Source organism: Atheta coriaria, unplaced genomic scaffold (assembly GCF_025399875.1).
Source record: "Atheta coriaria isolate IRGN ID8LTWV9N9 unplaced genomic scaffold, Caltech_Dcor_3.1 hic_scaffold_5_pilon, whole genome shotgun sequence".
In the NCBI taxonomy this organism is placed as follows: domain Eukaryota; kingdom Metazoa; phylum Arthropoda; class Insecta; order Coleoptera; family Staphylinidae; genus Dalotia; species Dalotia coriaria.
Window position 1 is genome coordinate 5239667 of NW_027045447.1, and position 18388 is coordinate 5258054.

The 18388-nt window shown below is 35.3% G+C and overlaps 2 protein-coding genes and 2 non-coding genes across 6 annotated transcripts; 3 read left to right on the forward strand and 1 right to left on the reverse strand.

Annotated features, from left to right (window-relative positions):
- The first annotated feature begins 1108 nt into the window (after positions 1-1108).
- On the forward strand, positions 1109-1181 carry TRNAR-CCU (transfer RNA arginine (anticodon CCU)). The gene has a single exon. It is a non-coding gene; the product is annotated as a tRNA-Arg (tRNA).
- A 547-nt stretch (positions 1182-1728) lies between these two features.
- On the reverse strand, positions 1729-14049 carry LOC135792266 (uncharacterized). 3 transcript variants are annotated; one of them, XM_065302887.1, is made up of 4 exons: positions 13950-14049; positions 5978-6989; positions 3201-3449; positions 1729-3135 (listed from the first exon to the last, which is right to left on the reverse strand). In XM_065302887.1, the coding sequence occupies exons 2-4, from the start codon at positions 6861-6863 to the stop codon at positions 2660-2662; spliced, it is 1611 nt and encodes a 536-aa protein (XP_065158959.1). In that variant the 5' UTR covers positions 6864-6989; positions 13950-14049; the 3' UTR covers positions 1729-2659. The 3 variants fall into 3 exon arrangements, with proteins under 3 accessions (XP_065158959.1, XP_065158960.1, XP_065158958.1); XM_065302888.1 differs by lacking the exon at positions 13950-14049 and adding an exon at positions 8837-9235; XM_065302886.1 differs by lacking the exon at positions 13950-14049 and adding an exon at positions 7486-7619.
- On the forward strand, positions 4330-4401 carry TRNAD-GUC (transfer RNA aspartic acid (anticodon GUC)). Its single transcript has one exon. It is a non-coding gene; the product is annotated as a tRNA-Asp (tRNA).
- Positions 14050-14079: 30 nt separating the features above from the next.
- LOC135792268 (beta-1,4-glucuronyltransferase 1-like) lies at positions 14080-17945 on the forward strand. The gene is made up of 3 exons (XM_065302889.1): positions 14080-15147; positions 15797-15922; positions 16160-17945. Exons 1-3 carry the CDS (start codon positions 14080-14082, stop codon positions 16370-16372), a joined length of 1407 nt encoding a protein of 468 aa, XP_065158961.1. The 3' UTR covers positions 16373-17945.
- Positions 17946-18388: the final 443 nt, after the last annotated feature.

Genomic DNA, 18388 nt, shown 5'->3' on the forward strand with positions numbered 1-18388 from the left:
GATTTTAGTTGTAATTTATAGTTGACATTTGGGTGATTGATATAGCATTTTGATGGTTTGACAATAGATGCGTTTATAAACAAATTATATTGGTATACTAGTGTGTTCTATACGATTAGATGAGACCAAAGTGACGAAAGTGCTCCCATAATCCGCTTAACGAATTCCACCTTTGTTTACTGACAATACAAAAGTCGACAGTTGACGTTATTGTTACCGCTCGGCGATTAAAGCGCGAAGCACGGCGCGAAGCGACAGGCGCTTTAATCCAATCTAAAAAACACACGCCTTTGACTTCAGCATGTATTGTCCTTCCCTGATGCCTCAAAATTTCCATATTCATTTAGTTGAATCCTTTTGATTCATCGTTCAAAATTCGGTGCGTTGTCCGAATTCTTGAGGCGTTTTAGTTTTTTTTGCTCACAATGAGTTTTTGATTTTCTTACTTTTCTTATTTGGCGTGGTCTTTCGTTATTCATGAATCACGTCAAGGGACATGTGACATCCTGTCAAGTCTTATTTATTCACGTGTGGAACTTAATCGCCCTTGACAAAAGAATTGGTGGCAGTAAAAAGCAAGAATAAATAAGAAGCAATGTGGTAAACAAAATTTTCATTTTCATTTGTCATTGAAGCTGGTATTCATAGAGTAATTTTTAAAATGGACAAACAAACAAAGATCATATTACGTGGATTGAATCAAATCTGCTTATACAGGCACACACAGATGCACGTTGTCAGTAATTAATGAGATGCCCAATTGTTATTGACATAAAGGTGTCGGTGTGCATATTTAAGTTTTAAGTTGATAAAAAAAACTTTGTTCGATTACATTCCATTAGTTCTGTTTTCAAAACTAGTTGAATTAATTACACTTGTTATTAAACAGAAAACTTTAATTTCCTTTAATTGCTTAATTGATAGTATACATAGAAATTATGCATATTAAATCGATATATGTGGGACGTACTGTTAAAATCAATATGTTGAGCTGTATTAAAACAAAAAGATCAATAATTTGCTTGATTTTAATTACATTATTAATAGTATTGTTGTAAGTTTAATAAGGGCAGAGTTCTTATACTGATTTATTTGACGTACTAGTGGAGCCCCTGTGGCCTAATGGATAAGGCATCGGCCTCCTAAGCCGGGGATTGTGGGTTCGAGTCCCACCAGGGGTACTCAAAATTTTTAACTTATGTAAATTCATCAAAAATAAGAGTTTGTAATATAACCGCGCAAATCAAAGTGTGTTGTTTGCTAAAATTCAAATTAAGAAATGGAAACATTTTTAATGTCGGTATATTATTTAAGGTAGGGTAACAATTATATTAGCAATTTTATTTAAATTGTTGTATTATTTGCCACAAGTTTCGATATTATTTCTGTGGTTTTGAAATGCTGTAGATGCGTGAATTGACGATAGACATTATGTTTCTTTTTTTTTTCAAAAGAAATATTTTTACTATTAAATTCAGTTTTTTGTCCTGGTAGAGACCTCTATAATCGAAGAAGAGATACTATTATAAGAGATAATAAGACATATAGTAAGTAATCAGCGACCCTAGATGGCGGTTGCAGTATTGGAATAGGATTATATTTGTTCGTATCCTTCACTGCAGCTATAATTCTTCGTCAATGCAACAAAAAAACTTGTTTAAGTACCAATACCACAAACAAATGTTTTGTACTAACTAGAAAAGGTCAATTGGAAATATCAATAAAACGTTCTGAATCATAGCATTACTTTTTAATTATCTATTACAAAATACTTGACAGCAGTATACTGATAATAATCAAAATTAAACACAAGAAAAATAAATATAATATATTGATACACAGCTAACATTTGCATTTATTATATTCTTGCGATAAGTACCGTGTTTTATCCGTTTTTAATTATGCAATTCAATCTTTAGAACTTTAAACCCTTGTGCCTTTTTCACGCCGTTGTTGTGCCCGCAAAGAACATTCATGCATTCATCATTTTTAAATAACAAATAATTGAATTTTTACAATAGTTATCTCATATTAATTAGGTTTTTAATAATGCTCATGTCTTTGTGCGACATAATACAGCTATTTAGAGTAAATCATAATTAATGAAAGTCATCGTCTAACAAAGATAAAATTGATGAAAAACTGTCAGTCAATGTTAAATAATGTTTTTTACTCACCAACACAAAAAATATTCTGATTTGGTAATTTCCTTTAGGAAATTAAAATTTTGTATATAACATTGGTGTTTTTGCTCGTCTGCAATCTTATAACATGCCAAACATTGATTTGTACGTATTGTACAGCCCAGGTGAGTAAAAAAGTGTTGATATTCATTGTAAATAAAAACTCCAGCAAACCAGCAAGTGAAGATAATAACAATAACAAAAATAAATAAATTTCTTTAATGTAAACTAAACACATATGCCTTTATGGACGGATAGGTCTCTAAAATATAATTAATATTAATTGAAACTGAAAATAACTATGATATGTAAAAAGTCATCACGCATTACCCGTTCGGAATAGTTTGATTTCGAATTCACATCAACAGTACCCTAATAATATCGATATCGTAGCTATAAGCATAATTTGTGCTTCAATTTGTTCATTTAAAATTCGTTAAGTTTCTCTAAAGGCACTTACAATAAATGTACATGTTTTACGTATTTGTCAGCAGGCCAAGTCGCAAGCCCAAATCGATGATGCCATTCGTGGCAGACACCTGAACAATTGACATAATCGTTGCGGCAAGTATCACTGCAATTTCAATATATAATGCATACAGAATGCGCACATGACCAGCAGTATTGGCCACACCGCCAGATTCGGTGAAATCTAGTGCAAACATAAGGCATTCGACAACGCTGCGCTGCCGCAGCACACCGAAACCAATCACACCTAGGATGTAGTATAATACTGCGACTATAGGAGGAAACCATTTGTACCATAGGCGGCGGTTTGACTTGGCTTCAGGCATTTCACCGGCAGGCTTAATGGTGGCCAAGTTACGCAAGCATTTGGCAATCAAACTGGACGCGTTGATTATGAGCATAAAGTGCAGTGGAATGCCGACAGCAGAGAAGAGGACGGCCATGCCTCGGCCCAGCGAGGTCCTTGGCACAGGTGCACCGAAACCTGGAATTAAAATATTTATTATCCACAATAAATAAAAAAATGTATCCAGTAATTGCAAATCTTACCAAGTGTTGTAAGTAGTAGTACCGCAAAAAGAACACATCCAGGATACGTCCAGATGGACCCGCCGCCTTCGACATATCCAGAACTTACCGCTTGCAACAGTAAACTTTCGTGTTTATTTAAATATTTCTGAATGGTTTCCGGCCACTTGTCGGAGCCTTCTTTCAACTGACGCAAGTCGGTTGCTAAATCTATTGAAATATCGACTTTATAATGGTCTATTTGCTCGGCCTGCTCACGTTCCCTCGGACCTACAAAAATCGAAGTTATTTACTCGGGTTGTTGTCCAGTTATCGTCTGGTTATTTCGTGAATCATATTAACATTTTAATTTATATGTTCGATTGTAATAATTCAGCGAACTGTAGTGATTATTGTCATCGGGCAGTGGACCGTGTAGCGCGTGATAAGGAAACAATTGGTAGTTCCTCCATAACCAAGCTTGCTTTACAAAATTATTGAACATATTGTGTTTCATTTTGTTGCAATATTTCCAGTTGTTTAAAATCAAACGAACTATTTTCTATTGTCACGGTTTAAGTCGTTATGACAAATTCTTAACAAATACGATATACAAATTATATAGTTTGTGCGGAGATGGCGCTAGAATGCACTTTTTTGGATTAAATATGTTTGTTTATTTACATCGGCGAAGTTGTTTTTGGTATCAGTAAGTGTACGAACATGTCGTGCACATGTCGATAAATCGAGATAATCGTGGCGCGTGAAATTTGGTTTGGTGTATCGATTTACTCTGAATTCTTAACATCTCATATTGTTTGCGTACTTTTACTTTTCATCATTAAAACTAACTATCATGCACAGTCTTATCTTTGATCGTTTATCATAAAATAAATATTATATTACAAATTATTTAAAAAATTAAATAAATGTGTAATTATTTGGTTTGAAAACGATAGTTTAGAGCTTATAAATGTATGGTTTTATAATTCAATCGATTAATAAAGCCGTGCAATTAAACACATAAGAAACGACGAATGTTTGGGATAGTAAGGACGTCGCTCATACGCTTATTGTAATTTTAAGGAGTACATACATGCACTCTAATTCTATTTTTACCTGAATGATACACCTCAGCGCCGACTGCGATAAAATTGATTACCTGTACAGGTCCTCGGTAGTATAGTGGTCAGTATTCCCGCCTGTCACGCGGGCGGCCGGGGTTCGATTCCCCGCCGGGGAGGTCCTTTTTGATATTTTCGTTTAAAATTTACTTATTTTGTTTATTAAGTATTTGTTGCACAAAATAGCGTTGAAAATCTTGTCATATCATATGATTTTGTACGTAAATCTCATGGATATTTCCCTCACGCAATTTTTCTTATTCTATATTTTCTGTGTACATAAGTTAAAAGGACTAGTCGATACGAGCATGTAGTATTCATGATTATTATTTTTCAGAGAACATGTGTCAGCTGTCGTATAAAAAGCTTATTTCGTGAAACAAAAGTTACTTGTTGGATAGTTCAGGTTGACCTATATTTTACTTAACAATAAATAATCAAATCGTTATCGAATTGTGATTTATTACCGTATAAACTAGGTATATGATAAAAATCAATTACGAAAAATCAATAATAAACGCATTTAAATTTTATTTATTTAAATCTACTTATGTAAATTTTGTAAAAATGTATAAAAGGAAGCGCCTCCACATTTAACAAATAAGTGCCATAAAAAATTACCAAACATTCACAACGTTAAAAACCCGGCAATTACCGTTCACTTAACTCCCAAAACAGTAAAAGCCAAAATCAAAATAACATCACACAATTATGTGTTTCAAGTTAAGGTAACGCGCACTTAAATTCACTCTAAAAGTAATCGATTATGCTAAACGGTCAGACCGTAAATACTTGTTTTGTCATGTGTAACACAGTTGCCCCGAAACATAAGCCTACCGTGTATGAATAAAGCATCTCTCGGTTGATTATTTGACTATGGTAAACTTTTTCCGTGCGCACCGTTTATGATTATCATAGAAAAACACCTTGCACTGTTTACGGAGCGCACCATCTCTACAAAGGCAAATATAGTCATAAATTAAACGGTGTAATTATTAAAAACGTAAATAAACAATGGTCTAGTCGTTTAGCATTGCACAGACCTACAATTTTATTACTTGTTCATTAAATGTTTCGCCTTCTTTCTTTTTTTACACTCCAATAAAGTAACCTACTTTGTAGTTTGCACGCATTTAATTCATCTGTGACATTCAGTTTTCTTTTAAACTTTCAATAATATTTATAATATTATTATATTTTCTTTGTTTGGTTTTATTATTTATTTTTAATAATGTAAAGAGTCAACGTCATTGCTAAGTTGATATGTTCACGTGCGAAATGTTTGTACACAGTTATATCCATTGATGCGGATGAGTCAAAGCGGATACGTAAATCCGATATATCTCCGTTAAACAACTGACGAGCTCGCTTAATTTCCAATCATTATATAACGCAAAGTAGATTTTGCAGTACAAGCGAAATAACGCTTATTATACGCGCCTTCTGAATAGATAAATAGGATCGTTCAGCTCACATGATGCATTCGTTTATTTATGTTTCATTACAAACCATGACATGTGCTAACACGAGTATCATTAAAAGCGAATTGCTAAAAATATGAATTCTCAATGTTAGCACAAATGACGCAAATGTAATTATTTTGCATATTAGTACTTAACAAATGAATATTTAAATTTCAAACGTGATTACAACTTAATTTAAATTTTTAGTTTTATGAGTTTTTTTTGTACGTACCTTCTGTTTTATAGAAAGCCGTCGCTCCCAAAAGGGCCCAAACAATAAGCACACAAGTCAAACCAACTTGTGAGAGGAACCACTGGCTCAAAGTGCGCAAACAGCATTTGACGACGTCCATAAACGAGGCATCCAGGCACTTAATCGATGCCGCCACCGGCCAAAATCGCAGCCGATACGGTGATAAATGTGTCGTCTGCACGCCGACATTCTGTGTCTTTAGTCTGTAGTGCTCCAGTTTGATTTGGTCCACGTCTATGCGCTCACCCATGCCCACACAACAATTTTCCTCACGCTCCGACCTCCTGCATTCGCCGTTCCGCTGTGTTATCCCATTACGTTGTTTCCACTCCTCCGGATGAGTGCGGCCATTAATGTGCGCTTCCGGTCCGTTGCTGTCTTTTCTCTCGTTCAAATCATCCCTGCAATCCCTACTGTCCTCCATCACCGGCGGCATGACGTTATCCTTCGCGTGCGCAGCGCGCTCATTGACCATCGATTCAATTATCCGCTCGCTAATGTAATTATTGTCGGCGTCCGCGATCGTTAACGGCCGGCGTTCGTTCGCGAGTGCATTATTATTGTTAACGGAGTGCCGCGCGGTGCGGTGCGCTCGATCGCGTTCGGCGATGTGAACTAAGGTCGAGGCGATTCGCGGTCTGCCACTGTTCGTGGCGTAGGTGGTGTGCGACGGTGAGGCAGACGCACCAGGTACGCGTTGCCGACCATCGTCGGGCTGTTGGTGTGGAACTGTTTCGCATTCAACGTAGTAGTCCTCCGGCAGGTCGTTCTCGCCGTCGTCGTCGGCGTCGTACATCAGCAGTTTATTGCGGTGTGTTGGTGTTATGATGGTCGGCGCGCCGCCGCTCGGCACCGCTTCGTACATATTCGTGCAGCCTTTGGGCGGCGGTTCGGTCCCTGGCGGCGGCGTCAACAGCCGCGAAACGGCGGCATGTGCGTTGCACGATAATTTATTTACGGTCGATGCGCGTTCCACTTGCACCAATCGATGCTGTAACAAATTGATCGATATTAAATATGCATCATGCACATGGTCTTGTATTTTTTACACTATCATGCAATTCATAAATTTAATAAGTTTATTAACCGCATATAGGCAGGAATAATATTATATTTTCAAAAGTATAAAATAAATTTGTATGTGAAATAACGCTGAACACGAAACACCTGGGAAATAAGCAGAAATTAATGAGTGTAATTTTAATCATGCTGAGTAAACGTGGCGATAATACGATTCACACGGCAACATGCAAACCTTTAATTTCCTTAATTAACAACAAGCCTTTCGGTTGTGTTAAAATTGTTTTTAAAGCACAATATGTATACTTTTAGATCAATAACACCAAAAATCCATTATTTTACCATTTTTAGTTAAATTTGGCAACCTTTTTAATATCCTACATACAGGTGAGTAAAAAAATCAAATGTAGATTACTAAATTATTAAATTTGTGTTGACAGCTAACAAAAGATAACTTGTTAATTCACCTCATGCTGATAAATCGGATGAACACGAATCACTCCCGGAAATGACGATAATAGCTTCGACATTGCATGTTTATTTTGTTTAACTTTTTTTCCACGATTTTTATTAAACATCTTGTTGTTATCAATCTTTAACAATGTTAACGTAGCTCAAATGAATGGGTTTTAACGCTAGAGTGTTCAGTTTACAACTGAGTCCAAATTGCATTCTCTACACAGTTTTCTTTTTCTTTTTTGACATTGATGAGTTCATGAGTTCATAGCTAACTAAGTTTTCCAGGTAACTGTTACATTATAGTGTAACATTTTGCTTTTGCAGCGATTCGCACTCCGAAAGTCTGGTTTTGCAGAAGTGCCAAGTTTCTGGATGGAAAATGCAATTATCCTACAGGGAAATCCTTGCAATAAGATAGATTAAAGTAAACGGAAAAGTTTTAATCCGCGTTTTAAATGTATTTCTTACCAAATTGCAACGCTAGCAAATTTAAGTTATAACTGGATACACTTTATTTTTCAAATAAATTGAAATACAGCGGAGAATTTTAATGCCCTGTAAGTATGATTGGGTTTTTAATTCGCGTGCCATTTCTGTTGGTTCCTGCACATTATATCGATAATTGAGTTCTGCTGTTTTACGGTTGATGGTTACGAATCGGCTCCAACTACTCGTGTTTCGTGCTCTACTAGGTAGTAAATAACAATTAAAAAATATAAGTACAATTTGTAGGTTACAGTTACTTTCGAAGATCATATATACTATTTACTTGCGTCAATGTTGGATTCATATTTATATTATTATGTTTTGTGACTATTGATTTACATATAATACAAAAGAATAGCGGAGGCGGTGACGCTGCAAAATGCGACATACAATAGAGCGTCAGAATGTGATTAAGGATACGGTGATGCAGAAAAGGGTGACGTCAAGAGATTAAAAACAAATTTACCACGCTAAAATTATGCTGATGTGATAAAACCCAACAAAATGTATACGTAATATGACGCTATTGTGCAGATAAAGTGATATAAATGATTATATTGGCAGAAATTTTATTCAACGCGAGTATGAATCACATTTTTGAATATTGTTATTGCTATAACTAATTGGTGGTTCGAAACAGACAGTATTAGTGACAATACATAGTTATAATAACAATTTAAAGTTCCCAGTTATAGAATAACAAAAGCAGTTGATGTAGTTGTGGCTAAAATAAATAGCTCTAAAATTTGTCTTATAATGTCACATGTTAACAATATGCGAACTTCATGAATAAATATAAAGCTCAAATATTTGCATTTTCAAAATGGCGTGCAGTGCACACTAATAACTAAAACATTAAATAATTATATTTACTGCAGCACACGAAGAATAAAACAAAACTCGTGCTTAAAGTTGATACATTCTTGGCTCTTTATATAATTCCATTCCACAATTTCACTGACTGGTGCTTCGTGTCATGTCATAACCACCAACGCGAACTAACTGTCACTATGTAAACTACTGAGAAAAAGTTTTCGCCACCAAAAATTTCCCCGCACCAATCACAGCAACCACCGCACAAAAATATCCACTCACAACAACCGCATTAATTCACCAACAAAGCAAATGAAGCAAAAGGAAACCAAGGCGTTGAATGTTGAAGTAAGTTTGCATTAGTTACTGCACCAGAGTAAAGTAGTTTTTTCTTCGATTTTTGAAAAGTTTTCAAAGCGCGGCTAACATATGATTTGAACGAAGGACTGACGCACATTAACTGTTGAAACGGCGAGTGTTCAATAAAGTGAAACCGAAAGGCACTGCGAGCTGGAAAACTACATAAACAACGCGCCTGCCACAACGCAACGTGTTTTACTAACAACATTCAGCATACACGATTGCTTCCATTATTTTCATGATTTCCTCGACGCACTCACACGCTTGCCTCTATGTTTTTCCGTGTTATTCGCTTCAATCTAATCTAGCCCAGTTCGATTTAATACGTGTGTGGACAAATGTGTTCGGCGCTTCAAAATATCATGCTTTTTCTTTGTGTATTAATTTTGTACACATATTACTGTCATTTTAACAACATTAATATTTCCATTAGAGCACAATTGCGCATTAGACTATTTTTTTAAGTGCTATGAATGTTTTAAATACACTCTGTATAATATTCTTTTATTTTTCGGCATTTTCAATGTTGTAAAAGAAAAAAATCGTCACGATATGAACAATGGCTCAACTTTTTAAGTAGTAGTAGACTGGCTATTCTATAACATAGGCAGATTTGGTTCTAGAACCCGCAAAATACTACTACTAGTATAGGTTATACCCAGACATTGTGATATTTATTGCGCGTTAGATGAGTGGAACGTTACATTGCACGCACTCGGATAATTGTGTGCGTGCTGTGGATCGAAATGTGTCGACCAACAGTGAAATTGATGTTGTGTGCGTTCATCGGCAGACAAGGGTTGAAATTGAACGCAAAACACAAACGATTCAATAGCCTCGAATTGTACTCGAACTCCAAAAATGTTGGTAGCTATGTCAATTATATTACTTGAGGTAAATAATCCTCATTCTATCAAGTACGAAGATGGGAAAATTGCGTTGCGGTAATCGTTCCAAATGCAAACACCTTAAGTTATTTATAGCATTTATACGGATACACTAATAGTGCAATGAACGCATTAAATAATAAATGTGATCGTCAAGATTGGTCGGAGTTGAAAGACTTACAAATTAGTGAAATTCTAATAACATCAGCTTCTTGCACGCACAGGGAGTAAGAAAATACCGCAGCGCAAAATTATGGAATTCTCATGTGTAATATAACAATTAAAGAAAGAGAAAGAGACTGTGTACTGAATAAACGAGTTGTTTTGAATACAAAGTAAACGTATATGTATGTTTCATTATTATTATTATTAAAGTGTGCACTGTGACGAAAAATATGTCTAATTTTCGTTTGGTTGTAATTGTAAGTGTGTTTTGTTTGTGTGTTGCCAGAAACTTTGCGTTTTTTTGGAGTTGTATTGTTTTTGGATTGTAGTCGGCAATTTAAGTCAATTATGCGCATGAAAATGTTTTTCGATACTTTTGACTGTATTTCTTTGCGCGTGTTGTTACATCTGATCGATCATGCGATATCATTATGATAAATTAGTAATATTTGTATTTTTATTATTAAAGTACTAGTTTTAAATCAACGTATGATTAATAAAAACATTGCAAATATTAATACGGGTCTTGACGATGTACGAGTATTGTAATAAAAAGTTTATATGTTTATATGTTTATAGCTTCACTTAAAAATGAAATGGCATGTCGTAAATGTGAATCTGTATAAGAAAGTATAGAATATATACTGTAGGGTACCTATAGTGTTATAAAATTGAAATTCTAATTGAACGACTTCATAAAGTGATACGGGAGTACGTTATTTCCAGTTTATATGCGAAAAGTAACATGAACTGAATTTCACTTACCGACTTGATGTCGTCCTTCAAGTCATTGGTGTCGTATACTCGTACATTTCAATTGATATTTTAATTTCAACGAGAACATAAAGTCATGATCGTCGGTCTATGTGCACGCAAACATTGCGGAAAAAGTCAATATTATGCTTTTTTATAATTAAATTAGTAAATGTCAAACTTTTAATTTACAATTGCAAACTTTCTTTTTTACCCACAACTACGTTTTATCATAGCGTGTTTAGAATGAATCAATTATCAAATTTTATTTTTGCACGAAATATAAATTATATTTATTATAAAAAATAATTCGTGGTTATTGTTAATAAAGACCTGGTCGGCAAAAATCACAATATTTATTTTCTTTCTAATCGAACGTGTTGAATCAATTTCAATGTTTTAATTTGTAATATTGTTTAATTACAATCTCAACTGTTGCATGACAAATAGTCATTTCTAATAAATTTATTTCAAGTGTTTTTGAGTATACCTACACATGAAAATTTTGTACCATATCGAGTTAATTTTGTTAAATACCCATTGAATGAAAGTATATAATATGATCTTATCAATATCAGTGTTTGTATTAGTTGGTTGATATCAAAGAATAAAATTTTGTTAACCCTACAATAATTTGTGATGCAGCCAATGCGACCTTCCGAATTGTCGCATTGGAAACAATAAATTATATACATTATTTACTGAAACCAAAACTAAAACTCTCAAAACGCGAAAGTTTTTTGTACTTTCTTTGCTTTTCAAACTCTTTACTCTTATATATGTAGTTTGATGTAAAAGTTTACCAATTCGACCTTTAATGTTCGACACTAACAAATTATCGAACTTTTTAGTTTTATTTTATTTTGTTTTGTAAAGTAAAGAAATCTATTTTAATATTTTAAATTAGAGTGCTGCGGATATAGTCATATAATTTTTCATACTTACAATGCACCAAACTCCAGCGCACAAGTTTGGACAAGTATTAATGGATTCCGGATGCTTTATTGATTATTATGTTTAAAGTATTTGTAAACCGTTATGCTCAATGTTACAAAATGTCGGTCGAAAATAAATTCGAAAACTAACAAAAAAGGTTTGTAACATTCTAGTGCCTGCTTTTCTTTAGGGAGCACTCTGTTAGGGAATGGTGCGAAACGAAAACGGAAACGACACTAAAGAAATGAATGTGCCGCAGTGGAAGGTCAATAAATATCACTTTCATTTTGGGTCTGATACAAGATATAACTTTATTTTCCTTACACTTCCTTTCTCCGTTTCTTGTGCCACCATTTTAATTAACTTTTGTGCATATTTCGAAATTAAATTTCCAATAACTTACTCTTTATTAAAGAAATATTTAGCATATTGAAATTTATTTGAAGGTAGGGTTTAAGGACATATTACTTGAAAACAAGTTGATGGAAAATACGAAAGATTGCCAAACGCATTGGAGGTCGATGGCAACTTAAATTCACGATTGCCGTTGCCAAAGCTGTCGGAACTGCTATCTCCCGACCGTCCTTCACTTCACTTCCGCCCCCTACTTTCGTGTGTCCTATATTCAACCTGAACGCCGCGCCGTGCCGTCGCGGTAGTCGCATCAGTATGCATTTGGAGTGTTACTTACTAGGTGTACTGATAAGACAAACAAATGACTTCTAAGGCAGTTTATTTTAACGAATGGTTTGGCGAAATGTATTTCTTCTGCCTACGCGTTTGTTTTATAGACTATTAGTTTTCAAATAACTAATCGACCGTGAAAAATTAATCCAAGTTAAAAGAGGATAATTATTCAGGATTGTATCTGTTCTGGGCTATGTTTTGAAACACTTGGTATCATACAACCGCAGACAAAAACATCCAGATTTTCATACAATACTGCACGAAAATGAATTCATAAAGCATAAAGCAAAGCGTGTATGTCTAGGTCGCTCGCATCATTTAGATACGTCTGAATGTCGCCTCCCACGCCACGAATTAGAAGTTTCAGCGAGCTTACCGCGGCGCGCCGTCAGAATCTGCGGCGTTACATAATGCGTCTTTCCTTTTTGCCCGCATGCTACGCTTGCTCGGCTTTGGTAACTGTCGCAGTTATCGATTTCCCGGCGGCGACGCAGCGCGCGGTGGCGGCGGCAGTAGCAAGCATCGGAATGCCGTCCGCGTGCTGCCGCCCGCATGCACGCGCAGCACGTCGTCATCGCCGCCGTCCCGATGTGCGCACGTTGTTTCGCATCGCATCGCAGCGTGTGCAACTCGCGCGCGCGGCCAGAAATTACGGCACAAAGTACGGGCATAATAAAGAGCGGTGGTGGCGGCGGAGGCGGGCCGGCGTTGCGGGTAAATACACCGCGCCACCAGGCGGCGCTCGCCGTCCCTAGCGACCGAAAGCTCGCGTTTCATCCTCTGTCAGCCACCGACAATCACAACACAGACGCACAACGCGCACCGCATCGCACCGCCAAAAAACAACGACAATAACAAGCGTCGCGTAGGCGTAGCAATGTCAACAACAAACAATAACAACTATACTCCAATACGCTAATAACGCAAAAAGTCACTGCTGATACACCTCGACGACATCTAAATCCTCTCAACCAAATGGTATAAATCACATCATTAATTATAAACGTGCCGGTGTACACAAAGGTAATACTCGTATAAACATCCGTAAATAATATTATTACAATTAAACGAAAAAAAAAAAACAAAACGTGCGTGGTTAAATCCTGAAAATAAATTAAGCAAATATTAAACAATGAAGTTTTAATTGTTAAATAAATTATTGTGTTTTACAATTATCTCGAATGAGCAAAGTTTCCCAGTGAAATTGTTAACTGTTGTTTGTTAATTAAGGTTGTGGTAGCAGCGCCGGTGTTATAGAGCCAATTAAGCAAAGCAAACGTGAATGACACGTGTGTGATAATATAATGGAAACGTCACGAACACGCTTGCGTGCCCCTGCATTAATGATGTGCGGTGCAACGTGTGTTTACCTATGGAACGCTTACCTCCACGTAAAAATACCCCTGCAAATTGGCGCTAATTGATATCAATTAGCCAGTTTCCACATCGAGGGAGACAATGACGCCCACACCATCTACCCCCTTTGATGAGTGAATACAGGTTTGCTGATTTATCATGCGATGCAACCGTAGACTCTTTGCGAAGGCGAAAAGTTTCGTACTGCTGACAACAGTCCTCACCTCCTTGATAATGTTGATCACATTTGTTAACCGACGACCAGGTATCCTCCATGGAGGACAGTACAGTGAGCTGGTGAGTTATAAGTACACAAACAGCCGACGGCCGGGCGCCTTCCTCGCCGAGCGCAGACTGAACAACGAGAGCTATTGCACATTCAGGTATGGTCTGCCCACGCGTTTTGGATACCTGCCCGCCGACCTGGAGGGCAGTCCAGAATCGAACGCAAAATCGTCGTATCGCGTGTTGTATAATGTGCTTGAGGCTCAGCAGTATACGCATTCATTAACGGGGGTTGGCAAAGATGGCAAGGGTGGTAAAACACACGAAGATGTACTCAATGGCACAGACCAGGTGACCTACGCTACGCACGTGACTCCTGAATTTGTCGATTACATATCAGAGATTGCGCGCTCGTGGGATGGTCTTATCAGTGTGGCAGCGTTTGTTCCAGATGATGATGCTGATTTTGTGACGCGTCGTCTAATGCAGGCGTGTCAATGCCTACCTGAAATGGCTAAGGTATCTGTACACTATGTCTTCCCAGCAGCGCATCCTCCGTTTATCGAAAGATCAACGCATAAAGAAGAGTTTACTTCGTGTGAAGTTTCAGACGCTTCCGAAACAATGACCTACCGCACAACTAAACACCTACCTTATCCTGTGAACTTAGGCAGGAATGTGGCTAGAAAAGCTGCGTCTACGGAATACGTGCTTGTCTCGGATGTGGAACTGATGCCGAGCGAACATTTGGCAAATAGATTTAGCCAGATGATGCGGCGCTACGCCAATATGAAGCGACTCAATTATCCGTCCCGCGTCTTCGTCACACCGGTTTTCGAGATAGAGAAATACGAAGAGATTCCACGCACGAAAAGCCAGCTGCTCAAGCTCATCAGAGAAGAGAAAGCGTTGTATTTTCATAGGCACATTTGTTCGCACTGTCAGAAGTTTCCCGGTTTGGAGAATTGGCTGCAGCTGGATTCTAATACTAATGAGATTAAGGTGAATATCCCTTATCTATAATTCACATTCGGTGTTAATACACTCAAGCCGAGTGTAGCTATGAGTACTCACAAGGGAAAAGCTCGTACGAAGCCACAGACTAATCTATATTTATTACGGTAACATTGCACCAACATTTAGTATCTTAAATTATTAATAGAGTATCCAATTTGATCATATAAATTTACTAACATTTTTAGAATAAAATATAAAGTTATTTAATTTGCGTTTTTCAGTTTTTCCTTTTTATTAACCAATTTTGAATGATTTTATACCGCGTTGAGTTTATATTATTATACAATATAAGTATATCCTGTCGGATTATTTAACTTTTTCTCTTCCTTTTGCTTTTTTTTCGTTTGTTATACTTTGCATCGCCTGCTCATAATTGAAATTTTATCTCCACCCAAACCAAAAGATAAGAATACAATAAAATACTACATAGAACCACACCAGATTTTATGTCTGTATGAGTGGTATTTTTGTTTGACCCTTTTCGAACCTTTCCGAAGCAAATAAAACAACCGTATATTTTTCTTCATTGTGAGATGTTTCTCAAATGTAATTGAAATGTCGAGAGGAGCGAATCGGAGCGTAGGACGCAATTTCGAGATGTTCATTGATTTTTTCCTTTGGTGTCCTGTTGCAGCCGTTGACGGTGGTGAAGCGTGAGTATCCGTTTCACCGTTGGGAGCCAATTTACATCGGCACGAAGGATGAGCCATTCTACAGCGAAGCGCTTTCGTGGGAGGGCAAACAGGATAAGATGACTCAAGTAATGAAGAAAGGGTGCTTACTCTCGCACCTCTCTTATGCATGAAACGTTTTGCATGTAAATTATACTCTTATAACGTTATTAGATTTTTAAATTGCTTCATTTTTATATGCTAATGCAAGTTTATGGTTTCTTATTGCCAATTTGTCGGGCTGTAATAAGTGGTAGCAATTTTGAAATTATTTTCTTATTTGGTAAAGACATTAAACAGATTTATAATTAAAATTTATGTTGCAGATGTTGGAAATGTGCCTTAAAGGATATCGATTTGTGATCCTTGACAATGCGTTCCTCATTCACTGGCCGGGTGTGAAGCGCAAGTCAAATGAGCTAATGAAGCGCAACAAGTGGCGTTATCCGTACCTAATGAAAAATACACGACAATATAATAATATCATTAATAATTTAGCTACTAAGTATAAACGAAATTCCAAATGTAAGGTGCAATAGTTTAAGTATATAAGTACCGCCGTAAATTTCTTTTTACCGTATGCGAAAAAAGCAATTTCAATATGTTCAATAACAGAGATGAAAAAAAAACATACTCATAATAATTAAACAATACCATTGGTTGTGAACTCACTCGTTATGTTGTTGTTTGACGTCTGTTATTAACATAAACTGATAAATATTAACTAATTCATAATCATTATCAATGCATTCAACGCTAAACACGTCCATACAAAGAAACAAAATATATGACAATGATATTAAAAGTGTGACAAAAAAAGATTCAAATAAGTAAATCGTCATACATAGAATGATGTAGATAAGTAGGTTGTTATTGTTAAAATAGCATTTGATATATTTTTTGCTAGTGCACAAGTACTAAGTTTTGTTCCTAACCAAACCTGTAGAATAATAGACTGTATTAGTTAAGAAAGCGACAAAAATACGAAACAGCAACTGCCTTTTAAAACTGAACAATATGTTTTTGTAAACCTATGCACTTTGTTAAGTTAATTTAGTTGTAAATCATGCTGCTCAATCAAATTGTAAAACTTTGCAGTAAGAATATAGCTACAAGTTGAAGTTACAGCTTTAAAAGTAGTGATTTGAGTGGATTTAATTGTAAACACAATTAGTTGGTACGCTACTACGATGAGTTAAATACTAATAACATTAATTGCAATAATTTAAATATAAAAAGTAGTTATCAATTGTAAGTCAATTTTCAAAACGTGTATCAATTTAGAGTCAATCGAAATTCTAATAATTTTACTATGACGATAATTTAGTTAATTAGTTGAAAAACTATGACATACACAAAACACTAGAGTGAGAATTTTATCGTCTAAAATTATTAATACAACAAAATCATTCCATGTAGATAGTAAAAATCTAAACATCTCAGATTGCACAAATTTGAAAATATTATTAAGCATTCCAATGCAGTAGTTGGTAGTAGTTTTACATGAATTAATTGGCAATACGAACCGTTTTTAAAATGCCAAAGATACTGTAGTTTTATAGCAATTTTTTAGGAATAGATTTGAAGCGTAGCAATTAAAAATTATAACGATGCCTAGGAAGCATTTGTATTGCAGATCATTTTAACAATCTAGATGAGTTTTATTAGTTTATGTAAGTTTACGTAAACAGTATTTCACTCTTAATAATGATGCGGGTTGATTGTAATGCAAATACTACAAAACTCTAATTAATAAAAATTAAAACTATCAAGTTAAAAATTTAACTGTTGAAATACAACATTATAATGCAAAAAATAAAAAAATAATCTGAATAATAAATAGATAATTTCAATAATAATAAAAATGAGTGAGAATGGTTAATTCATTGATAAGAGTAGAAGAGTAGAAATATCAAACAGCGCAGTTTTTATGATTAGTAAATTAATTAAGAGTTATGTAATGTATACCTGATTTAAGCATAACATTTCCTTTTTTTTTATTTAATTAATTGATTTGTGATAATATAAAGTAGAAATGAACTAGTCAACCACTGTTATTGTTACACATAATATTTAATTTCATTAAAATACAAGTTTTTGTAGAATATAAAAGACTTTTTAAATATTTGATAAAAATCCTTCGGTGAGAATACATTTTTAACCGTCAAAACCTTCAGGAAGTAATTTAAATACCCATGAAAATGTATTATTTTTTTTCTATATTTTTCCAAGTTTGAAAAATTTGGTAGAAATCCGAGTTTTCGTTCAATTTGACAATTTGGCCGTTTTATACCTAAATTTTACAAGATATTGGTGTTATAAAAATAGTGACTAGATATTTTTCATCTCTTTGTAGTTTCCTATTGTTTTGTTCCAAAAATAATAATAAAATAATTATTTTAAAGTCAAATAATAGGCAAGAGGTTTTTTGTCAATTTCTTGGAATAAAAAAACTATATATGCCATTTTACATACTCTTGTTAATACATGAAAAATAAGCGAAAGATTTGCCATTCAACTTTAATAGTTTTCGAGGAAATCGGCATAGAAAATAG

Bases quoted from the DNA above. Each gene is read 5' to 3' on its own strand.
- LOC135792268 (XM_065302889.1), top strand. From the start codon at position 14,080: ATGCGATGCAACCGTAGACTCTTTGCGAAGGCGAAAAGTTTCGTACTG. The intron at 15,148-15,796 runs GTGAATATCCCT...GTCCTGTTGCAG, and splicing joins CTAATACTAATGAGATTAAG to CCGTTGACGGTGGTGAAGCG. The intron at 15,923-16,159 runs GTAATGAAGAAA...TTTATGTTGCAG, and splicing joins AACAGGATAAGATGACTCAA to ATGTTGGAAATGTGCCTTAA.
- LOC135792266 (XM_065302886.1), bottom strand. From the start codon at position 7,596: ATGTTTAATAAAAATCGTGGAAAAAAAGTTAAACAAAATAAACATGCA. The intron at 6,990-7,485 runs GTGAATTAACAA...AATTTGTTACAG, and splicing joins ATCCGATTTATCAGCATGAG to CATCGATTGGTGCAAGTGGA. The intron at 3,450-5,977 runs GTACGTACAAAA...CGATTTTTGTAG, and splicing joins GGCTTTCTATAAAACAGAAG to GTCCGAGGGAACGTGAGCAG.